Below are 25219 nucleotides of genomic sequence, written 5' to 3'. Positions count from 1 at the left end.
AAATACCACTTAAAATGTCTGCCTTTATTTCTGTCACATTAGTGGTTAGCACTGCACCTTCAGGGTCCGGGTTTGGGGAGGGTGTGCATGGAGTGTGTAGTTCTTTTTCCTCCCACAGTAAAAAGACATGCAGATTAAGTTTTTTGAAGTTTCCAAATTGCCCCTGGTGTGTAAATGAATGTCAATGTTAAGCCGGAGGTCCTACCACGATCGTAAAATGGGAATAAATACAATGCTAATCATTGGCCTCTACAAACTCTACTGTGGCCTCGCACCTTCAGGTTGATGGTTCGATTCCCACCCTGGGTCTGTCTGCATGGATTTGGTATGTTCTCCATGTTCTTGGTGGGTTTCGACCAGGTACTAGTATAATAACTAATTATTATACAATAATTATAATTATGTTGATAAAGAGGAGGAGGATTCAGTAACAACAACAAAAACAGCAATGATTTATTATTATTAATATTAACAACAACAATAATAACAATAATACAAATAATTGTAGTAGTAAAAGTAGTAACACCACCAACAATCATCATGACACTCTTCATCGTCGTCTCTTCACTGGATTATATGTTTTATAACACGCTCTTAACGGAGCTAACATTTAGCGTACCCTTCCAAAGCTGTGTCAGCGCGCGCGACGTAACATCCGGGTTCTTTTTTTGTGTTCACGTGACACGCCGTCGTTTTGAAGTGAACCACGTGACAGCGGTGTTCCGTCTTGGCTTCAGATCTGGTCGGTGAACTTTGTCGCTGCTGTGTTTAGAGAGAAGTGTCTCTGAGTGCGGAGAGATGAAGCGCGTCATCCGGTCGACACGATAAGATATGAGTGAGTGTGTTAACTGGACGAGGTAAGTCGCAGATGAAAGCTGCTGTTTGTGCCGGGTTTGAGTTGCACTCACTGTGAGACTGTATTAGACTTGAACACGTTGCAAAGTTTTCTTCAATGGCCCATTCATAACCTGCTGGCGTGGCACTTCTTTCAAGACGCGTAGTTTTAACAGAAACATGTTTTTAAAGTTAATGCACTGGAGAAACAAGGTGTAGCGTTTTGGACTGAAGATGTTTGTTTCTTTCATTTTTTAAACTTAAATGACGTTCTTGCTGTTAGTTGCTTAACTATGTCTCCTGTCAGTTTAGGTTGTCTAGACTAAAAAAAATGCACAGAGTTTGCAAGAGTAATTGTAATGCATTTAAAGAGTAAACTTTAAAGTTTATTTATTTACTTTTTTTTTATACATACTGCACTGTCTGTCTTAGTGCATCTTATGCTTATTTAATAATGGTTACTGCTGCTGGGTTTAAAGTGCTTTGTTTTTGTTTTAATTAATGCTTTAATTTGCTCATTTATTATATTATTCACTCAATCCTATAAAGTTTAAGATTTAGTTATGTTGTGAACATACTGTTCTTGCCTGTATCTATACCAGCGGGTAAATCATATTGTGACCTTATTTTACTCATACAAGAGATGCATAACTTTCAATATATAATAGGAGCAAGAAAGACTGGTTCTGTATTACACAATACATGGATAATAATAATAATAATAATAATAGTAATAATAATATGGTGAATACTGATAATGGGTTTCTAAATACTCTAGTCCCTAATATGTAACCTTGGTTTTGGCTTTTCATTGATTGATTGATTGATTGATTGACAACAAAAAGATGTCCAAAACAGTCACTTCCCAGAACTGGAAAAACCTTAGACGTTGAATCCGATTCCACACAGAAAACTGACAACGCAAGCAAAACGAACTTAACATCCTATGGTTTCAGTGAGACAGTGGATAATAATTTCTATTCGAATTTGACTGATTATAATTTAACAAATCCGAACTCAAAATGCAAGAAAGTGCCTTTACTGGCACATTTGGTAGCACTGAAAGGTGACTGCAACCGTCATACAGAATGTACAGAACACCATAACCTTCTGTCAGTGTGCAGTGTGGATTAAAAAAGTGGTCTATATAAGCACTTGAAAATGTTCTCTTGACATGTTCTCTTGACAAATAATTGATAACTGAATTGTTGTATTATATGAGGGCCGATAAAGTCAAACCAGGACTTGTGATGAAGTTTCTGCTGAATGAAAGAGTAAAAAAAACGAATGACTTTTACAGAAGACTTCAAGCACAGAACGGTCATGAGACACTTAGTCAGACGCTGACGTAAAACATTTGATTGCTGCAAATTTTTCAAATAAGCCTATATGTCTGAATGACAATCCCTCAGAGCCCAAAGCAGTCGTTTCTATGAACATTAAGTGAGTTGAATGCCTGATCCAAAAAAATCAATTTGTGAAAGAAACACATCTAAAGTTGTTGCTGCATCCTCCCTACAGCCTGGCCTCACTCCAAGTGCTTGGAGCCATTAAGTGAGTTCCTAAGAGGCCAGTGTTTCAGATGTGAAGCAGGCAGACTGATCATCTCTTGTGTACTGAGAGAAAAAAAATGCATTGGTGGTATCCAAGCACCAGTGAAACACTGGGATAAGTGCATTAGTAGCAATATAGAAAAAAGAAGTATTTACTCTCATAATTGTGTTCTGTTTTTCTGTGCAATTAAAAGTCCTGGTTTGACTTGAACACCCATATAGTTGGTGATAGTTGGGTTATTCTAGTAATCCTAATTGTAACTCCAGTCTTTGTAGAAGTTGTAAGCAGGAATTTGTGCCTAGAATATGTCTCTGATATGGGCACTCTGGTTACTGATATTGCTTTGTGATGATGTATTGAAAGTTTAGATCAGACTGAGGGCCCGAATCTTGCAGAACAAGAACATACGAATTCTCTATATCCGTGTGGGAGCTAAAAAAAAAAAATGCAAATGGAAATCCTTCATAGCTGTTTGCTACATCGTTTACACAGAGGGTGGTTTGTTTAATGGGAGTTGGGAGTGGGGCTGTAGGAATTTAGAAGAACCCTGTGTAAGATTACTTGTGTAATTAATTTGTGATTAGTGCTGATTACATTGTGATTACTCCTGTTATGCTTTTTACTGTGTGGTATTTCATGGTTAGCGTTTATTGAGAACAATACCGGCTTATTGGTTAGAGATTAAATTTCTGCAATCAACAGAGAGCCAGAGGTAGACCCTTAGTCAAAGAACACCAAGTGTTAGTTTCTCATCATTGTCCTAGATTATAGTGTGGCTCAGTTGTAAAGGAGTTTTTAGACAAAAGAGTTTGCTGAGTAAATAAATACCACCTCTTTTCAACTGGTGAGCAGAAAAGCATCTCAGAATGCACTACATTGCAAACATTGATCCAGATGCACAAATAGGCACAGGCTCCTTAACACCAAACAAGCCCAACAATGGTTTTCCAATATTCATGTTTTTTTTTTTTTTTGCTCACCATGTTTGTAATGAGTGATTATTAAAGTTATAAAAATAAATTACACAATTTTTAATAATACACAAATGTATTACGCATAACCCAAGTGTGTTTGAGCTTGAGGTCACAAACTGAGTGCTGGACATTCTCCTTCCGGATTTTATGGTAGAGCATGGTCCCATTAGTTATGGCACGTTGTCTAGGTCTGGAAGCTGCAATACCAACAGTTGGTATGATGGTCTTTTTATGACATGTGTGATGGGATGCACACCTTCCAAAAAGTTCAACTTTTGTCCTATTAGGCCATGGAATATATCTTTGGCAAATATGAAACAAGTGGGTTTTTTTTGTTGTTGTTGTTGTTCTTTTTGGTCAGCAGTGGCATTCGCCTTGATTCTCCCATGGATGCCATTTTTGCTCAGTCACTTTCAGTTTTTTTAATCTCTAAGCAGGTTTGGACAGCAGCAATTCTCTTGGGGCTCTAAACTCCTGTTTGCATTTTTGCCAAGTCATCTTGCATCATTTTTTTCAGATAAAGCTTACTACCAGTTAGCAAATATTGACTTTCCCTGTCAGCCCTGATAAAACCCTTGGTCTTGCTACAATTTTTGCTCTGCAAATGTCTCATCCCATTTCCCACAGGTTCAAATGCACTGTAATTTCATTTGTCATTCTAATTTTGAACATTTACTTGTCATTGTTTGTGAAAGCGCTATTAAAACCTGTTTTTTTTTTTTTCCTTAAAGGGAAAGCTCTGGGTCATTACACAATGTCAGGTGCTAAGGGGGACCAGGTTGCAGTAGAAGCTGAATCTGACAATGAACTTCTGACTCCATTCATTCTAGAGGAATGTGAAACAAAGAACAAGTCACTGAAGGAAGTGCTGGGTCAAAAACTGAAAAAGCAATGTGTCTGCAGCCCAGCTCGGGCAAAAGCCTTGCTCCTCGACTCTGTCCCCATTTTGAAATGGCTGCCAAAATATCAAATCAAAGACTGGATCCTGGGTGACGTGATGTCAGGCCTTATTGTGGGCATTCTGCTGGTTCCCCAATCCATCGCGTACTCGCTGCTGGCAGGCCAGGACCCCATCTATGGGCTCTACACATCATTCTTCTCCAGCATTATCTACACGCTGCTCGGAACATCCAGGCATATTTCGGTCGGCATCTTCGGGGTGCTGTGCTTGTTGGTGGGCCAGGTGGTGGACAGGGAGCTGGCGTTGGCTGGATATATTACCGATCAGCCAGGAAACCTCACCAGCCTGGGGAATGACACGGTCCCACACTGCGACCGTAGCTGCTATGCCATCATCATAGGGGCAACTTTGACTTTCACGGCAGGGGTGTATCAGGTAGGTGTATACAAGAAAGACTTGCCAAATTAATTTCTGTATGAATAAAAGAAATGAATAGACTCGAAGTGAGACATACTTTCAATAGTTAAAAAAAAAAAAAAAAAAGAGTATAATGGTAAGGTATTCTGTGTAAATGTTGCAAGAGAACATGATGTTTTATGTGATGGCCGCATACGCTATGATGGCCCTGATTAAGTCAAATACACTGAGGAAACCTCTTTGTAACACTAAGTAAACAGCTTTGAGATTACAGGGTGGTTGTTATCTTTGGAACGAGTCCAAGAGCATTTTTGGAAAACTGAAAAATCCAGGATCTTATCTGATCATCAGCCCTTAAAGGGACATGTCCTGTCCTGTCATGTCATGTCCCTTTAACAACATGTCCAGTGCTGAAGAATGGGTGACTGGAGCTAACGTTCAATATACAGTAACATGAAAGTATAAATGTATACAATAACAAACAATGAAACAAATACCCCATAGTAAATGAAAAGAGGTAGTAAATGAAAAAAATACAATACAAAGTAAACAACATGGCTAATACAGGTAATACTATACGTTACAGAATAAACTGTATAATATGCACCAAATCCTAAAAACCTTACACATCAAAGTCACATTCTTGACACAGTAAACATTGTACCTATTCATTAGTAGCATTATTATGTAAACTGATTTTGTAAAGGTGGAATTGGTATAAATTATGTCTGTTTTATTTTAATGGCAAAGTGGATAATCGTAGTAACGAATGAAATGAAATGGCCATAGGACAGATCTGTTCAAGAGTCTTAATGGTCATCTTAAGCAGCTGTCATTGGTGTGTGAGCGCTGTGTGAAGCCAGGAAGGGGGGGGTGAGAAGGATCCTGTAGGGACGGGTGATGTTTATGAGTTTAATTTATGGCTGTGCAGCTGCAAGTCACTACGGAGTATTCAACTATGTAAACACTTGTAATGGAAAGTCTCGTCAGCGCACTATAAAACCTTTTGTTGATATGTTAGCAGGAGTGTCTGCATACAGGAACCAGTGGACAAATCATAAATGTATTAGATGGTTCACCAAGCAGAAGAAAGCTCCATGATTTAAAAATCCAATTAGCAAGGGTGTAACACAGCAATGTGTGCTTTTTCAAAGCAGTAACTGAGCTCTAACGTATGGCCGGGGTGACGTTATGCAGCTGTAGTCTTTTATCTTTTGACGAAATCTTTGTTGAGGAAGGATAATCCTGTTTGGCTACAGTATGTGGCAAAAGGCAAAAAAATGTTTGTTTTTGTCTAAAACCTGCCCTTTGAGCTGTGCTGTTGTACCATTGCACATAGACTTGACTAGCTTAATTCTAGACGTACATTGCAGCAACTGTTTTGTTACACACTGTACGAGAGCTGTGTGATTTAATCAATTATGCAATTAAGTCTTTTGTTGGTCGGATCAATTCAATGAATTAATCTGTGGCTTATCAATCTTTGGTGATTATTTCTTCCTCTTTTAAAATTTTGGTCAGGGCTAGGGTATCACACAACATGCCAATTATACTGTTTGGTGACAGTGGCATCCGTGTGTGAACAATTTGTGCAAGGATGTTGCCAGGCAACTAGCTCGACCACCAAACCGAGCGCTCTAACCACTAGGCCACTGAGTCACAACAGGTTGTGAAGTAAAGACAGAAACAGCCTACTGGGCCTGCTTGTTCTCTCGACAAATACAATGAATGTCCCAGTTACTTAATGTTATGTGTTCTGTTTGATTTCCTGATAATGTTTAAGAAATCATGTATTGTGTAATCTTTTGAAATCCAAGAAACCGTTTCGAGTCGAATATTCTTCACATAAGAAACATGCAATTATTCTTCTACTGTATGTCAGTCATTATATTAATTTGGTATAAAAACCTGCAATCCCATAACTAACTAACTGTATTTCATTCTGTTTCAGGTGTTAATGGGTCTCCTCCAGGTCGGCTTTGTCTCCGTCTTCCTTTCTGACTCTCTCCTAAGTGGTTTTGCCACTGGTGCCTCTTTAACCATCCTCACCTCACAGCTGAAGTACCTGCTGGGATTGAAACTGCCTCGTGCCCAAGGTTGGGGCACATTGATTAAAACCTGGATCAAGCTCTTTGAGAACATGGGCAAAACCAACATGTGTGACCTCATCACCAGCCTCCTCTGCCTGCTAGTTTTAGTGCCTACCAAAGAGCTGAACGACCGCTTTAAATCCAAACTCAAGGCGCCCATTCCTTTCGAGCTGTTTGTGGTTATCATTGCCACACTGGCTTCCCATTTCGGTAATTTCCAGGAGAGGTATGGATCCGAGGTATCTGGTGTTATTCCAACAGGCTTCATGCCCCCTCAGCTGCCAGCCTGGGATCTCATACCCAACATAGCGCTCGATGCCTTCTCGATAGCCATTGTTGGCTTCGCCATCACCGTGTCTCTGTCCGAGATGTTTGCTCAGAAGCACGGCTATGTGGTCAATCCAAACCAAGAGATGTATGCCATCGGGTTCTGCAATATCATTCCGTCATTTTTCCGCTGCTTCACCACTAGTGCCGCCCTGACCAAGACCCTGGTGAAGGAGTCGACTGGCTGCAACACTCAGCTCTCTAGCCTGGTTACTGCTCTCGTGCTACTGCTGGTGCTACTCGTCATCGCGCCTCTCTTCTACTCACTACAGAAGTAAGTGTATAGTTTAATGCAGTGCATTTCCAGTTCAGGAGAGGGGAAAATAAATGAGTTAAAAGCAACAGGGTCAGAAACCGATGGAGGTGTGATAAGTATGCTTCGAAGTGCAGGGCGTACTTCATCTGTAGAAAACCAAATAAACGTAAACACTTTCTTTTGTATCAGTACACCAAGGTTAATGGGGTAACAGTAAAGGGGGGTTAAAGCACAAGGCTTTTCCTGTTTGCTGGCCGTGCTCCCAGTCACGTAGCTTTCTATAGCCTCAATTTATTATTATTATTCCCATGTTCTCTGCTAAGGAATACAAACTTCCCAGTCACCATGGTAATTGTTTTTAGATTGCCTTAGCAAGTACAGGCTGCCTGACTGAACCAGAGAGTTTGTGGTTTGGGAGACGGACACGTAAAGGTGATTTTGGACGTTTGTGGTATTGGCACCAGTTTGTTGTCTTCCTTTCTGGCAGATTTTGCACTTAATAATGTTTTGATTAACCACCTACTAGCATTTAGCGTCATCACTTTACTGGGATGGTAAATTGCTCCCTTACACTAGACCTTAAAGATTTGGGAGCGTTTTCCATTTTCCGCTTGCTGCTGTTTTTACCCCCTGTAGCCTCACCTGGACCGAGATGAAAAGCTAGTTCTTGTGGGAGTTCCGGTTTCACATCATTCACCATCTCCTCTCTTTTGTTTTTTAGATGTGTGCTAGCCGTCATCATTGTAGTGAACCTGCGTGGTGCCTTACGGAAGTTCCGGGATGTTCCACAAATGTGGCGTGTGAACCGTATCGACGCTGCTATCTGGCTGGTAACCATGGCCACGTCAGCGCTGATAAACACCGAGCTGGGCCTGCTGGTAGGCGTGCTCGTGTCTGCGTTCTGTGTGCTAGGCCGTACACAATGTGCCCGGGCACTTGAGATGGGCCAAGCAGGACATCGTGACCTCTTCAAAGACCTGGATTCCTATAAAAACCTTCACAGGCAACCCGGGGTGGCCGTGTTTCGCTACGAAGCTCCTATATATTACGCCAACCAGAGTCTGTTTAAGAAGTCTCTGTATCGCAGCGTAGGTCTGGACCCGCAGAAAGAGAAAGCCAGGCTCAAGAAGCAGGAAACGCAACCCAGGAAAGAAAGCTCTGAAGTGTCCACAGTTACTTTTCATACAGTAATCCTCGACTGTAGCGCCGTGTTGTTTCTGGATACGGCTGGAGTTCGCGCTCTGAAGGATGTGCGCAAGGATTACAAGGAGTTTGCCGTGCGTTTGTTGTTGGCCCAGTGCAGCACATCGGTGATGGATTCACTGCGTAGAGGTGGATATTACGACCCCAAGAGCACAGAAATCATTTTTCACACGCTTACAGATGCCATCCATCACGCCCAAAGCGGTCAGACACAGAACGGCGACTGCGAGACTCGTTGCTGATGAAATGCTGCAAGTTTACTACACGGCCTAGCCATCCTTATGTGCCTTACTGGAATCTTTTAAACCGATTGCTTTTGTATTGTCTTAATCTATGTTGGGTAATGGAAGGAATTTATCTGCATCTTTGTTTGTATTCAGCACTTGTTTCTTATATGTGTTAAAAAATTCAATTCTGAAAAATTTCAGAAAAATCATTGCCATTACAAACACAGTATAGTGTCATTACTGTTACAAAGCCCGTTACTGATTGTTCTTGCCCTTATATTGTCTGGGTTTTCCCAAGAACAATACAAGTGCGAAAACAGTTCAACCTTCGACCAAACCTTGTGTCGGCAAAGGTTCTACAATTTGCTCGTCAAAGAAAAGAAAACTTTATGGTGTCAAAAGGAAGACCTTTTTTTTATATGCAGTGCTATGGGTTACATGTTTTAGATAAGTCTTACCAAATAGTATAAATCTATAAAGATGATTGAAAGTATTTAACCATGTGTAAATCAGTTAAGGAGCCTGCTGCACAAGTTTTTTTTTTTTTTTTGAGGAAACTTTTCTTTTAACTTCTGCTAGATTGAAACTATTTCATTTATCTGAATGTATTTATAATAATTACCAAATACCTGCCTTTATTAAGTGTTAACATGCTACCAGCATACACACACAGGCTATAGTGATTACCTCTTTCTTTTTTTCTTTTTTCTCTCTCCATAAGACAGAGCAGAGAGAAATGTTTACTGAGCCTCTCCCTCTGTGGGAGATTAATCCTTGTTATTCTGATTGTCACATACAGGGTAAGTGCTGCATAACTGCTATGCACAATCAGGACGTTCAGAAAGTCAGAAGCTTTATGTATTCTTTATATTTGTTCCATAGAAATATGTTATTTATCAGTGACGCCAAGATACTTTGTGATTAATTGTGCTGTTTTGGTTAGATTTATAGAGGGGTCTGTTATTATTTAATTCTTTAATTAATTCTAATATTTAACACTATAGGAAGTATTGTTTAATGTGTTTTTTCCAACATGATTTGTTCACATGGCAAAATGTTGTCTTTAAACATACTTTCAATTGTTACAACCTTTATTTTACACAGAATAAACCATATTTAAAGGTTCCCTGTTTCTTAAATTCCTTGCATTTGAAAAGGAAGAGATAAAGTAGCAAGGTAAAATAAAATATATATATATATCACCACAGATGATATCCCACTCACTTACTCTTACTCATCGCTTTTCCTGTATATAGTGTCGCGAGCGTCTGGAGCCTATTTTATGAGACTTTGGGCACGAGTCGGAGTACACCATGGACGTGGTGTCGATCCATCAGAGATGTTATTCCACTATACAATAAAATAAAACCACTCTGCATACAGTATGTTGCAGCAGTTGTCCTGAGATGTCTGAATCATAAAGTGAGATTTGCCTACTAAGCTCATTCCATCTCCCTGTGTTGCTTGTGCTAAATAAAGAAACAACATACAGTACTGTAGGACTCCTAAATACAGTGAAACCTTGGATTGCAAGTAACTTGGCCTGTGAGTGTTTTGTAAGACGAGTAAAATATTACTATATTATAATAAATTTTTACTTGATAAACGAGTGAGAGCCTGACATTCGAGTAGTACGCATGCACTTTGTCTGCTGTGAGCATCACATGATGTTCTCTTTCTCATGCTGTGGAGTTGTGGGTAATCGTAATTATGCTTGCAATCTGAGGTTTAACTGTATCCCACAGTTTACAATTTTATTTTGTACATCCTATAAATCGTGTGTAGTTTATGTATTATATTTTATTACATTTAATTTTTATACATTTCCAGCCTAAACGTTAAAATATTTAAATTTAAACTATTATTTTGAAACTATCTTTAGTTGAATCATACTTTCTAGTGCAATTTTTCTTTTTCACCGTAGTGAAATCTTTCTATTTTTGGTCACGGACAGTCGGATGAGCATTTCATTCCATATCATACCATGTATGGTTGTGTATGATAAGTAAAATTTGAATTTATATATATTTATTTAGTCTTGTCATTGGATGCTAAACTGAAATGATTAAATGTAGAATTGACCCCCTATTTAAATACATAGTATAAAATCACAGGAAAGATGAAGGAAGCTTTTTTTTTTACATTTATAAAGAGTACATTAAAAGGTATAAATATTTTTATGTAACTCAATAAGACCACAAACATCCCATATTTTATCCAAACAATACGTTCAAGTATAATATGGCAAAATAATATTTTTTTATTTATTAATTGATTAATCAATTGATAATTTATTGTTAAGTATTTGCTTTATAATTCCCAACTATGTAATCTTCCCCATGCTACATACTGTATAATATAACAGCTACTGTATATATTATACTGTAATGCCTGTAGGTGCATCACTCTAATCTCACCACTAGAGTGCAGCATTGTCAAACTTACATTCTGGCATTGCACTCAGTTGAAGCTAATGATATTTGTGGTCAAATTTTTGTGTAAGAACTGTCAAAATGTCCTGCAGTTTTATGATCTTGTTGACAGCTCATTCCTTTGGAAATCCTAAAGGGAAAAAGTGTCTGTCACGTTGACATTTTCCTGCAGCTTAGCCGGTTCCTTGGCCCTGTTTCGTGAAACCATTAAACTGTCAGACTAGATTGTCTCCTGTCAAGGAAAAAACAAATGCATTCAGCCTCATTTGCATGGCTGAGACACTGGATGTGTCCAAAAAGTTCATTGTCTCGATGACGTTAGTAGGAGTCCGAGGATGGTGGCCGCCTCTTCTCTCATTCTACCGTCGAGCCTTACATTTGTTGTGTAATTAATAAATTACCTTTTTTAATCAAGGTACTAGGATTATGCAGATGAATGTCCCTTATCACAACTCTGTTTAAAGTGATAAGGGACATTCATCTGAATCTACAGATGGTATTACCCCTTTTTCCTTTATTATACTATAATTTCTAACAGAATTCTTGGGTAAAAGACTTTAACGGCACTTGCAGTGGTTGAGACATGATATTATATTTGCGATACTCTCAGATAATGTGCAATGTGCCTAAATAAAAGAAAAACTCTTTTAATATAAAACTGTATATATAATTTCCAGTGTATCAGTGCAGATTTATTTTACATAAACATAATATAATATATGTACGTAATAGGATTATTATTAAAAATATGCGCAGTAATATCCTGATGATTTATTGAAACTACAGTTCTTTTTTCTAGTTCCTGAACTTTCAACTAACAGCCCACATTACGCTCAATTTGACATTGTTTACAGGGCTACTTGACATTGAGCTATTGAGGTTTAGATTAAACCCATTCAGCTCAAGTGCGCAGTCAAGGAGGCTAATAACTAGAATGATTCAATAAACGATATAAAAAGTTTGATAACGATGAATCACGATTTATTGTAAAACCATGCTGGGTTCTTGGGCAGCAGGTAAGAGTACAATCTTACCCTTTTACGGTATAAAGGAAAGTATATTTCCCTATTTTTATTGTTTTAAACATTGTACTGTATATTAAAAGTAAAGAATGGGGTTATGGAGTTATGTAGCCAACAAAAACGTTAAATAAAGTAGTCACCTTCTGCTTTGATTACAGCTTTGCACACACTTGGCATCCTCCCAGACAGTCTTGTGAGGTACAGTAGTCACGTGGAATGGTTTTCCAAGAATTTTCCATTTTGAAGAAGTTCCCAGAGGTGTTGAGTACTTGGTACTTGTTGGCTGCGTTTCCTTCACTTTCCAGTCAAACTCATCCCAAACCTCTCAATTGGATTTAGTTTGGGTTTGGAATGTCAAGTCATGTAATGGTTTCTTTGCCTCAATTCAACCATGAAGGCCTGACTCATGCTGTCTCCCCTAAACAACAACAGATGTTGAAATATGTCTTCTGCATTTATGTAGGCTCTAATCTAAGGTGCTGTAAATCTGTGGTTTCTGAGGCTAGTCACGGGAAGCATGAAGTGGGGTACAGCCTGGACAGAGTGCCAATCCATTGTAGGGCATGTGTGCGCACACACACACACACACACATTACGGACAATTTGGGCATGCCAGTTTATCTAATCTGTATGTTTTTGGACTCTGGAAGGAAACTGGAGTACCCAGAGGAAACCCACCAAGTACGGGGGGAACCTAAAAACTCTATGCACACAGACACGTATCAGGAATCAAACCCTGACTTTGACTGGTACTATAGGATTTATAAAATGAAATAAACTGTGCAAAAAAAAATTATGAATTTTTATTAATTTAATGTAGTTATTTGCTACAAAAATGTGTTTTTCTAGAGGTACTGACACTGGCACTTGTTACCAAATAGGGTTCTTTCTCCCGATTAAAGGTTAAGCATTTTTATCTTATTTGTAAAACTGTTCAAAACACAAAACATCCCTGACTGCAGAGACAGAAAAAGGCAAGAGTCCTAATCAACTCCCCAGCTGACTTCAGCTCTTCAATTGGAATTAGAAAATTTTACAATTAACGATATAATGAGGTAGCTAATTACTGGTCATCAGTTGTTAGCATCCATAAAACCCGCTCTAATTTGTGCCTAAGAACTCTCATGAGTGTATTCTTTTCAGTGGCACAATGCATCCTTATGTAAACTCCCCACTGCTTCCAGTCAGTGTCCCGAAACTACCCCTTTTCCGAGCAGTTCTAAGGCACAATATGTGGTTATCCTGAAAACAATGTGTTGCCTTGCTGTTGCATGCCTGCTGGCTTTGCTTTACATTCAGGTCAGGTGTTGTGGCTGCATGTGTGTGGTTGTGTTTTGGCTTTGTTTTGCAGGTTGTACTGTAGAAGCAGTAGATTGAGATAAGAGCAACTTGTTGGCATTTCACTTTGTCCTAATAATCAACACTAGTCACTGAATTGCATTTTTGAAAGAAAAAAGAAATACAGTAAGGTCAAGGTCCTTTTCATGGCTGGCAATAGAAACAAGCTCAGTCATTTTGTTTATGGCTTTTATTTGAGCAAAATGTATGTTTTCCAGGACTGTTTAGCTTGATCTTACTTTTTCTACACTATCTTGTAATTGAATCAAATCCCAAGTGGCCTCCTATTCACCTTGCTTGTGCCCTACATGTGCCCTACAGGTAGACTGAGAATATAACATAATGGAGCTGAGTGCCCTACTGTACCTAGTGGCCTAGAGTGGGTAGTAAAGCTGGAAAGTGCTTGCTCGTTGTGCTTGACTCATTTCTAAAGAAATCCAAGCGTGGGTTTGTGCTGTGAACTGAGATTTATATGAGAAACAAAACAGATGCAGTCGAAGTACATCATATTATTGTGTCTTTTGTCAGAAGTAAGCGTGACTCACAAATCCGGATCTTCGCAAACAGTCCTTGTGTTCACTGTTACATCTAGGAAGGTTCAAGTTGGCAGATGTCCTACCATGTAACTTTGACGCCTGTCACAATTACAGTACGTCATATGGCTCATTGGTTAGTGCAACCTGACCTGTCTGGCCAACCTGCCTGGCTAATGCAGTAACATTTCCTCTCCTTTACATCTAAGCCTACCATGGTTGCTGTAAAAAAGTTTAAAGTATAAAGATCTCAAGAAGATCAGTTAGTGTCCTAGAACAATATCAGTTTGTACATTTATATATAGCGAATTACTGTTAATTCAAAAAGAATGGGGTTAAATAGAACAACCCGGGCTAAATTGGGGTCCACCAGGGTTTGAATTACATAGAGACATTTTTTAGGGGATCCATATTTTACCATGGCCACCACAACTTCCAGTCACATGCATGCAAATACAGTACGTCCCCGACAACAATTGAGTTACCGCGATTCTATGAACATTTGTAGATGCAAATGAATCGCGGGAAAGTAGACCAAGTGTATTGTACAGAATAAATAAAAAACACTGCAGTGCTTTAGATACGAATATTCACAGTTATATACAATATTTTCAGTGTGTAAATAAATGCATAAAATGTCCAAAGTCCAGTATATTGTATGTGGGCGTGAGGGGGTGCTGGAAAAATGAATCGGCCGAACAAGTTTCAGTGAATCAGTCCAGGATCATCTTGTTAGAAAAACGCTGTCCTGTAAACCTTTCCTGATGGTGAATAATCCGAGACAGAATTTACAGTTCGAAACAGCTCTAAGACAAAATGGCGTCCGTTCAAGCACACAGTAAACACCATGTAGCGTTGTCTTCTCTAGATGTCCCTGGATCCCTTTAAACAAAAGATCAGCTGACCCCACTGATTTGTAGGCACGGTCTCGCAAGAGTATAATGCGGAACCAAAACACCAAACCTGTGTGTTTGCTTTTTTATGCATGCTCCGTGCCACCCTCGGCAAGGTGCCACCCTGATAGACTTTGCATGTCACCCATATCCAAATCCACCACTGTGCATACATATAAATGCCTAGAAGTGCAGTCAATTACAGGGTCACAGTGAGAAACATTCTACTATTACTACTGCAGACAATTAATACACTCACTCATTCATCTTCTATACCGCTTTATCCTGTATTTTTGGACTGTGGGAGGAAACCCACCAAGCATAGGGAGAACATGCAATCTCCATGCACACAGAGACGGGAATCGTGCCTGGCCGGGAATCGAACCCGGATCCTGGAGGTGCAACGCGACAGTGCTAACCACTACACCACCATGCTGCCACAATTATTAAACATTAACATTAACATATTTGTTTTATTTCAGGAACTTACAGAAAATGAAATATAATTAAAAAAAAATTTAAAGCTCTGCCTAAAAGTCTCAAGGGAGGCTTTTAAGGGAGCTTGTGTCCTTTTCAATTGAACCGGCCTCCCCTTAGCTCCCCTCTAATTCGAACCATTGAAACTGAATATCTATAGTGCTAATTTGCAATGCCACATACTGAGTGGATCAAAGTGCCTCAAGTCAACACAGTGACTGCACTTTGCTCCACTAAAAGAAAATGACTTTGCAGTCTTTATAAGTTTTGAATCTGACTAGGGCTTGAATTGTTTACGTGTTAGACTAAAATGAATTGGAAAGTCATGACCATGACCCGGAAGACCTCATAACCAGATGTGAATAAAATCAGCAAACTAGTTGTTGAAAATGTTCTTTTCTACTCTCTAGTCCATATGATTCATCTTATACTGTACTTGCAAGGGCTGTACCAAATTTAATGCAAAAGTGGACACAAATTGTACATGTTGGTAAAGTAAGTCTTAAACTTTTCCTTTATACAAAAGTTCTACACAACATGGTTTCGTCCCAAGCAATGCATTTACACCATTGTTGAACCCACCTCTTGAAGCATGTTGTATGTTCTGTTGTGTTACGTACAGTCCATGTTATTCAAGGACATAATTCATTTATTTTTTACATACATTTTTTACACATGATTTCCACAAATGATTTTTTTCACATTATTCATGCGTTCATTTTCACATGTGATTCTTTATTATGATCCATTTATTTATCATACAGGGGTTCTGCATTATACACATATTTTCATTACATTTTTTTACATTGTTCTGTATTTAATTGTTTTTCACATGATTCGTTTGATTAATTTATTTTCACGTGATTTGTTTTTCTTGCAATTTCCCCCATATGATTTGTATTTCACATTTTAATTTTTCCCCAAATTTCATGTTTTCCCCCAAATATGCATTTATTTAACATGCTTTTTTTCACACAATCACTTTCTCACATTATACCCATTGACCCGTCTCTTTGCCATTCTCTCTCTCTCTTAACAGACCAAATCTCACATAGTCAGTGGTTCTCTGGATGGCATGTAGACCAGACTTAACCAGCTGCAGAGAAGTAATTAATGGGCATAAATTTTGGAAATTGGAATTTGTAACCCTCTTAAGTGGAGATGGTGACAGAAGAAAAAACAGAAAGTATGTGAAAAGGAAGTGCTTTACTTGCGTTTTACTAATGACTAATTATAAAATAGGTCTATTTACAGATTAAACATGAAAAAGAGCTGAATGGGACCGAGTGGATTTGAGAGAATAATTTTCCATTCCTGATTGGTTTTATAATCTCTTTTCTATGGCAGAAATAAATTACAAAAAAAAGACTTTCCCTTTTTTCAATGTGGTATCAGTTTCCCTATCTATCAGATGAAGTTTGAAATAATAAGCAGGTTTTTCTCCATAAACAGATATTTGGATTAGAATAGCTCCTTCTCAAGCTTAAAATCATGTGAATATCGTCTGTCTCCCATTCTATTCTCAGTGGCATTAATGCTTTTGCTTCTGTACTATGTTAGAAAATTAGAGACAGATTTATGACAGTGGTGATGATACATCTATTCAGCCCATCAAAATCATCTTCCAGGAAAAACCATTTGTGTTTGATATGACCAGTGAAAACGGTGGTCTCAATGTTTACGCCATCATCAGCTGTGGGAATATGTTATCGCTCCTAATGCTTCACAACAGTCATCGAGATGTTTGTTCTCATCATTCTATTAAGCATTTCCGGGTACCACCAAAGAACTCCTCCTACAGTATAACATGATGATACTGTATACAGTACAGTCTTCTTCTTCTTTGTCTTTCGGCTGTTCCCTTTCAGTGGTCGCCACAGCAAATCATCTGCCTCCATCTAACCCTATCCTCTGCATCCTTTTCTCTCACACCAACTTACTTCATGTCCTCTCTCACTGCATCCATAAATCTCCTCTTTGGTCTTCCTCTAGACCTCCTGCCTGGCAGTTCCAACCTCAGCATCCTTCTACCGATATATTCACAATCTCTCCTCTAAACATGTCCAAACCACCTCAATCTGGCCTCTCTGACTTTTTCTCCAAAACATCTAACGTGGGTTGTCCCTCTGATAAACTCATTCTTGATCCTATCCATCCTTGTCACTCCCAAAGAAAACCTCAACATCTTCAGCTCTGCTACCTCCAACTCTGCCTCCTGTCTTTTCTTCAGTGCCACTGTCTCTAAGCCGTAGAGCATTGCTGGTCTCCTTTGAACACTCTCTGTTGCTCTGGAACGTTAACCCTAAGTACATAAAATCCTGCACTTTCTTTACCTCTGCTCCCTGTAGCCTCACCGTTCCTTATGGGTCCCTCTCATTTACACACATGTATTCCATCTTGCTGCAGCTAACCTTCATTCCTCTGCTTTCCAGAGCATACCTCCAACTTTCCAAATTTTCCTCCACCCTGTTCCCTGCTCTCGCTACAAAGCACAATGTCATCTGCAAACATCATAGTCCATGGAGACTCCTGTCTTACCTCATCTGTCAACCTGTCCATCACCAGAGCAAACAAAAAGGGGCTTAGAGACGATCCTTGATGCAGACCCACCTCCACCTTAAACTCTTCTGTCACACCTACAGCATATCTTGCCACTGTCTTACTGCACTCATACATGTCCTGCACCCCTCTAACATACTTCTCTGCCACTCCAGACTTCCTCATACAACACTCCAACAATCTCTATATGGCATACATAGCTCCTCTCTCGGCACCCTGTCGTACGCCTTCTCTAAATCTACAAAGACACAATGCAACTCTTTATTACCTTCTCTGTACTTCTCCACCAGCATCCTCAAAGCAAATACTGCATCTGATGTACTTTTTCTATGCATGAAACCATATTGCTGCTCACAAATGCTCACCTTTGCCCTTAACCTAGCTTCCACTACTCTTTCCCACAGCTTCACTGTATGGCGCATTAGCTTTAAGCCCCTGTAATTGCCACAGCTTTACACCTCTCCCTTGTTCCTAAAAATCGGCACCAATACACTTCTCCTCCATTTCTCTGGAATCCTTTCACTGTCCAAGATCATGTTAAACAAACTAGTCAGAAACTCTTTTAGGCACTTCCATACCTCCACAGGTATGTCATCAGGACCAACAGCCTTTCCACTCTTCATCCTCTTCAATGCCCTTCTCACCTCACTTCTACTAATATTTGCTACTTTCTGTTCCACAACAGTCGCCTCTTCTACTCTTTGTTCTCTTTCGTTTTCCTCATTTATCAACTCCTCAAAGTACAACGTGTAGATGATATACAGTACAGTCAGGTCTGTAAATCTTGGAATAAAGATGCGTTTTTAGCATTTGTCCTCTGTGCACCATATTGAATTTAATATGAAGAATGCAAGATGTGAGTGAAATCAAGATTTTTAGCTTTTAATTTAAGAGGTTGACAAAAGTGTAGCACTAACCGTTCAGGAATTACAGCTTTACAGTTTTAATACATACACTCCATTTGAGGGTTCATAAATAATGGAACAAACTAACATAATTACAAACATAAGGAATGTCTTCAATACTTTGACATAAAACAAGTACTGAGTTTCCTTCCTTAAGATGCTTTGCCAAGCTTTTACTGCAGCTGCAGGCAGCTGCTGCTTGTTTGTGGGTCTTTCTGCCCTCGGTCTTGTCTTCAGTAAGTAAAAAGCATGATCTATTGGGGTGACTTAGCCAGTGAGAACTATCCTATTTTATAATTTTTTACAGCATGTTTTCGGTCATTATTCATCTGCTATATGAAGTGGTGTTCTATCTGTTTTTCAAATGTAGTTTTATTTTTATTTGATAGCTCATACTTTTCTCTTCCCATCATTTTGGCATCATCAGTCCAAAGAATCTGGCAGTGATTTCCAGGAAATTCTAATCTAGCCTCTCTGTTTTTGAGTTTTACTAGTAATTTGCACCTTGTTGTGAAATATCTGTATTTATTTCATACCGCTGTCTATTGACTAAGTGTCAGAATCGTGCAACTTATGTCTAAATTGGTTATGACATGTGAACATAAGAACTGGACCATGAAGCAATGAAAAAAATGTGGCCTGATCGGATGTGTGTGTCGCTTTCCTGGGTAAGAGATGGCACCAGAATGTACTATGAGAAGCAGGAGCAGTATAATGCTCCAGGCAATGTTCTGCTGGTAAGCCTTCAGTCCTTTAATTCACATAGATGTTACTTTAATATATTTACTTAAATAGGTACACCGACTTTTTTTAACAACTCGTTAATACAAATATCTAAATCAACCTATCAACTATGTGCAACTAAATGTGTGTTTAGGCATGTAGTCGTGGTCATGGTAAGCTGCTAAACTTCAGTGATTTAATGACTTTGAACGTGGCATGATTGATGGTGCCAGCCAGGCTGGACTGAATATTTCTGAAACTACTGATCTACAAGGATTTGCATGCACAACCATCTTTAGGGGTTAAAGAGAATGGTCTGGAAAAAATGAAAATATTCAGTGAGTGGCAGCTCTCTGAGTGAACGGTGTTATTGTGTGTAGAATGATGATGGGAAAATCTTAAGTAAGATAGATACATAGATGAATACATACAAACTGCAGGTCTTTGGAACACTAAAATGTTTGCTAGATCTCTCTTTATTTATCTCTGTTCGACCTAATTTATTTATTTATTTTTAGAATTTTAGCATAATTTTATCTTCTTGGTAAATTACAGCTTTTCATACAGCTGATCTTTACAGACATGCCATTAAACATGGATTGAATTTTATGAGCCTGCAGACAGGAAAATCCAAAGGTGAAAGGTATTTGGTGTGTGTGAGTCACACATGTTTGTCTTCCCATAGATAAAGTCTGCACCATAATATTGCTTAAAATATTGGATGAGTCAGTGCATACTGCTTTTGGACTCCAGATACTCAATAGGCTGATGGTGCTCCGATGCAGGATGCCAATATTTAGTCATATGCAATGGCTCGCTGGTTCGTCAATGTCACATCCTTAGAGATGAATTAGTCACCTCAACAGGTGGTAAGGGCTTTTGGAGTGAAATCAAGCCACTAAAAGAACCCCCACACACACATGCACATAAACACCCAGAAAACAGACAACTAATGCTGGCTTTGATCCACAAATAACCATGAAGCATGTTCTCTGCCTTACAGCTCCAAGGGGAGGAGAAAATAATGGGATGACAAATTTCACATTTCATTCCCACCGATAATTGTGTTTTGATCCAGAGAGGAAGTGTGATCTATCAGAGTGCTCCCATCACAATACTGTAATTTCTTGTGTACAGTGCACCTTGGTATGCCCATCCTTTCCCCAGGAAAGACTTCGATTAGACATTTTTACAGTTGTTGTTTACTGGGGAACCTGCATCAATGACTTACAAGGTTTAAATATGATTTTTAGATGCTCACAGGCTTACTATGAAAGTCATAGACAGTTTTAGTGCATAGCTAACCTCTAGTACCACTGCTAAGAGTTTTAATTCAAAAGTGTGGCCGTAGCTACAGTAGTAGTTTGGTTAGCTCCTTCTTTTAGTAGCTTGTGGTGTAGGCAGCTACTTTAATAAAAGAGTACTATGGCTGTAGTATAGCTATTTTAAACCATGAGTAGATTGTACTGTAGCTTGACAAGTTGCGGCTGCAATAGTTTCCTCGACACTGGGCATGTCCTTTGGACAATGCCCTAATTGTCACACTAACTGGTTTACTCTGCAGTTCTTTCAGAGAATGATGGTGTCTGGATTGTTCCATTCTACACTAATGATCTAGACTTTTCTGATACAAGCAGACTGCAAGTCTTTTCCTCTCATACCATATGGTCTTAAACTGGTACAAGATCATAATGAAGCTGTCCCTGTTGAGACTTCAGCTATATTGGTGTCAGACACAATCTTTCTCCAAAGGTTTGAAAAAGTTATTACAACAGCATTCAAGTAAGCTATTACCTGACCAGCAGCAGAGGGAGGTGCTATAGGTTATCGAAGCTGGTGTATTGATGGAATTCTTAAGTGAACACTGAAATTATTATGAATATAAACCTTAACATAATGTTTTTATTTTTAAACTCATGATGGATGTTTGGGAACAAATTCTATTTTACAGTGAATCTCCATATGGCATACATTACTTACAGTATCAATGATTCAGATGCGAAACATAGTTTAATGAATTAAATTGTGTTAATGTGACCTTATGCAACAGTTAGCTCTGACCGAGTAATCTACTTAGACGAGGGTGATTACACAAGTGCTGTTGTATAGCATAACAGCACTGGGACGTTTAATAATACTGTATGTATCACTCCATGTCATAGTGTTGGGTCGTTCCAGAACGATTCATTCTTTTTGAACGAGTTTTTAATGTGACTTGAGAACGAGTAGTTTTAAAGAGTGATTCGTTAATTTTTATACTGTGCGCAGATGCACAAAGCATCACAAAACCTCCGTAGGTGTAGAGGAAACAGAAATGAGTAGTTACCTCTCGAGTCTTTTGGTCTGAATCATTCGTTCTTTTGTCACGTGACTCCCATAAATGCTATGCAGTTAAATAGATTAAAAAGAACAAACGACTTGGACTAGAAGACACACTGAGAAAAAAACGCTCAATTCTGTTTTCTGTCTAATGCACTAAATAGCGATTCGGACCAGAAGATATGAGAGGTGAGCTGCTCATTCTGTTTATCATAATATCTCCTTAGCTGCATTGTAAAAAAAAATTATTACTGAAACTATAGCCGGAATTTGTGTATGTAGACATGTTGGGGGTCTATTTATTGAAAATGTAACATTTTATTTTATTTCTAATCAAATGAACTAAATGACTTTAAAACAAATTCTTCATATCACTACCTGGTTAGTGGAACAAGAGATTATTCCTTACTCCCTACATAGTGCAATGGCTTTCTATTTCACACTATTTGAAATTCAACCCTGGAAACCCAGAAGTAAGCTAAGATTCTAAAGCAGAATACAGTGGAACCTTGGATTACGAGCATAATTCATTCCAGAAGTGGGCTCATATTTCAAAACACTCATAAACCAAATAGAAAAAATTTCATAAGAAATAATGGAAATTCTAATTATTTGTACCACAGCCTAAAAAAATACATAAAAACAATTAACACAAAATATAAAGTAAAAATAAAACAAATTAACCTCAACTTCACCTTTAAAAAAAGTAAAAATAAATCCCAACAGATAAGTGTTTCCTTTTGTTCCTTTTTAATCATTTCAACTTATGGAAATAAGTGTAAGGAAAAATGTATTAATCATAATTATCAGCATGTGCCTGAGAGTGACGGTGGCGAAGGTAAAAACACAATTACTGTAAATGTTCTTGTACTGTACAAGTTGACAAATTATATCACTTAAAAATCTATTTACTAACGTGTACAGTAAGTTGTGGTTGTTTCACCTGCTCAAGTTAAAGGGTTGCTACAGAACAGCATCTGATCCACACATTTTAACTTGGCACTGTTTGGAAATGGCATTAAGAATACCATGCATCAAGTGGCTGGGAATTAAACTCAATGCCACATTTACTGAAAGTTAGGCAAAAGTATTTGAGATCGCTTTAGTCAGCTTCCTCAAAACATAATTTGCAAACATGATTTTCAATTATTTTAAGGCTATTTACAATATGTATTCACTTGCAAATACAAATCTGTCTCTTATTGTGGCAGAAAAAGATCATTAAGGAGCGACAGCCATGTAGCGTTTAGCCATTCAAATGATGCCTTCACAAAGCGATGCTTTGCCACAAAATGTTCAAGTGCAAGCATCATATCATTAAACTGCCTAATAGTTTATTCAGCTGTCACTTTTAGTAGTGATGCACCTGTGCTGGCTAACAAAATTCCCCTAAACACACCCCTTTCCAGGGCAGCATTATACATTTTAGTGCTTTATTTTTCCCTTTTTTTTTTTTTTTTGGTTTCTATGAATTAGCTTGCTGCTAAATTTTGTGTAAGTTACATAAAGGCAGAAAGAATGAAAAGCACAAGTAATGAGCTTAGCCATCCAGATATCACATTAAATTTGAAGCTAACCATGCATGCCTTCGGGGCACCTAGAAATAAGGCATGCACAAGAAAACGAAGCTGAAAGCTATAATAAGCATTATTCATATGAAAGAGGCTGCTATTACGAGATATCACTATTACATCTGTGCATCATCTGGAACCACAGTTTAGTGGTTGAAGAGCCATCAGCTTGGCATGAGAATGGCAGGAAGAGAAACAAACCCTAAATAAAAATTCCAGTAATTATTATTTTGTTGAATGCGAAGGCGCTCTGTACTTCAAAATTGTTGCATGCTTTATTAAATTTAATACACAACATACAGTATATTGTGCCTTTTCTCGTATTGGTCTTATTGGAAGGTTTCTGTCTTATTCATTGCTTTTCTCCACCTGTGTAATAGCTTGCCAAAAATGAAAGGATAATAATTTTTACCTCTTGCTGTTTTTCATGAAGACATTTAAATATCCTATTTGAAAATAAACAGTCAGGTTTGTGAAACTGACAAGGACATTTGATTGTCTGGTAAATTGTGTCTGCTAACTGTCATAAATGAGAAAAAGACATCTTTCTCTTGATTATCTCATGGACTTACTAAAAGACTGCCTAAGCTCTAACCATCACTTTGCAGATGTTAACATTTGGCACTTTTTTGGTGTAAATTGCCTGCTTTAGGCCATTATGTGTCTAGATAAATCTGAAATGAAAAGTAAGGACTAATTAACCACTTCTTTTATGCAGACTCATTAGAGCAGGTCAGCAGACCCTCAAGGGAGAAGTGATTCTCCATTAGCGTTAACTTTTATCTTTTTCTTTTCTTATCTAATGAAAAGAGTGACAAATTACTTTTTTCACCATGCCATTATTTATTAAACAAAAATGAAACCAAAAAGTAAACACCGCGGGGGTAATAATAAGTATCCCCTTATGATTTATGAAAGTAAGTTGCAGCCAGGTGGTGCTAATCATCAGCCCTTGATGAATTGTTCATAAGGTAGGTGTGAAGATGTTTTGGCAGTTTGTTGCTTTGGAGAATTCAGCTGTGTTTTAACACAGTGCCAAGAGGGAAAGACATAAGCAATGGTCTTAGAGAAGCAATTGTTGGCAAACATCAGTCTGGAAAGGGTTACAAAACCATTTCCAAGCAATTTTGGAAAAAAAAAAGTTGTTGTTTATCTAAAGTTTTATTAACTTAACACTAAGACCCACCGTGAACTATGATCAGATTTTTTTAATTAAGTTTCTACACAAAGAGAAAGTATTAAGTTCTGAACATGATGATATATATGTACAAAAATCGAAATCATTATTACTTATTATTACAACAAGCTCAGAAGCATCAGTGCCACGAGCAGTCATAAAGTCTCTCTTACTACAATATTGTTTTTCAATGCCTGGATACTTACTGTATAGTAGCATCAATCTTAAATGTATGAGAATGTGCATTTCAGGAATTCTTTCTGAAAGGTTGGTACTGTAGATTGGTTGGTCTTCAAAATGATCTACACCAAATTGCTTTATCCTTAGTAGTAAGCATCTATGAAAGGGTTCAAAAAGAATTTTTTTTTTACTTAATTTATCCACCTCGGACATTTATTGTAATGCTTGCACTGACTTTTGATCCCTTACTGTTTAACATGAGCAGTAAATCTTTAATGGATTGTAGAGCAAAAATGTCCACATAGTT

At 38.3% G+C, this 25219-nt stretch overlaps 1 protein-coding gene across 1 annotated transcript; it reads left to right on the top strand.

Moving 5' to 3' along the window:
- Positions 1–750: 750 nt before the first annotated feature.
- On the top strand, positions 751–9908 carry slc26a2 (solute carrier family 26 member 2). The gene is made up of 4 exons (XM_053505137.1): positions 751–857; positions 4094–4698; positions 6632–7371; positions 8075–9908. The coding sequence occupies exons 2-4, from the start codon at positions 4117–4119 to the stop codon at positions 8796–8798; spliced, it is 2046 nt and encodes a 681-aa protein (XP_053361112.1). The 5' UTR covers positions 751–857; positions 4094–4116; the 3' UTR covers positions 8799–9908.
- The last annotated feature ends 15311 nt before the right edge of the window (positions 9909–25219 follow it).

Source organism: Clarias gariepinus, chromosome 10 (assembly GCF_024256425.1).
Source record: "Clarias gariepinus isolate MV-2021 ecotype Netherlands chromosome 10, CGAR_prim_01v2, whole genome shotgun sequence".
In the NCBI taxonomy this organism is placed as follows: domain Eukaryota; kingdom Metazoa; phylum Chordata; class Actinopteri; order Siluriformes; family Clariidae; genus Clarias; species Clarias gariepinus.
The sequence above is the reverse complement of the archived record's forward strand: the minus strand, read 5'-3'. Positions and strand labels throughout refer to the sequence as shown.

Bases quoted from the DNA above. Each gene is read 5' to 3' on its own strand.
- slc26a2 (XM_053505137.1), top strand. From the start codon at position 4,117: ATGTCAGGTGCTAAGGGGGACCAGGTTGCAGTAGAAGCTGAATCTGAC. The intron at 4,699-6,631 runs GTAGGTGTATAC...ATTCTGTTTCAG, and splicing joins TCACGGCAGGGGTGTATCAG to GTGTTAATGGGTCTCCTCCA. The intron at 7,372-8,074 runs GTAAGTGTATAG...TTTGTTTTTTAG, and splicing joins CTCTTCTACTCACTACAGAA to ATGTGTGCTAGCCGTCATCA.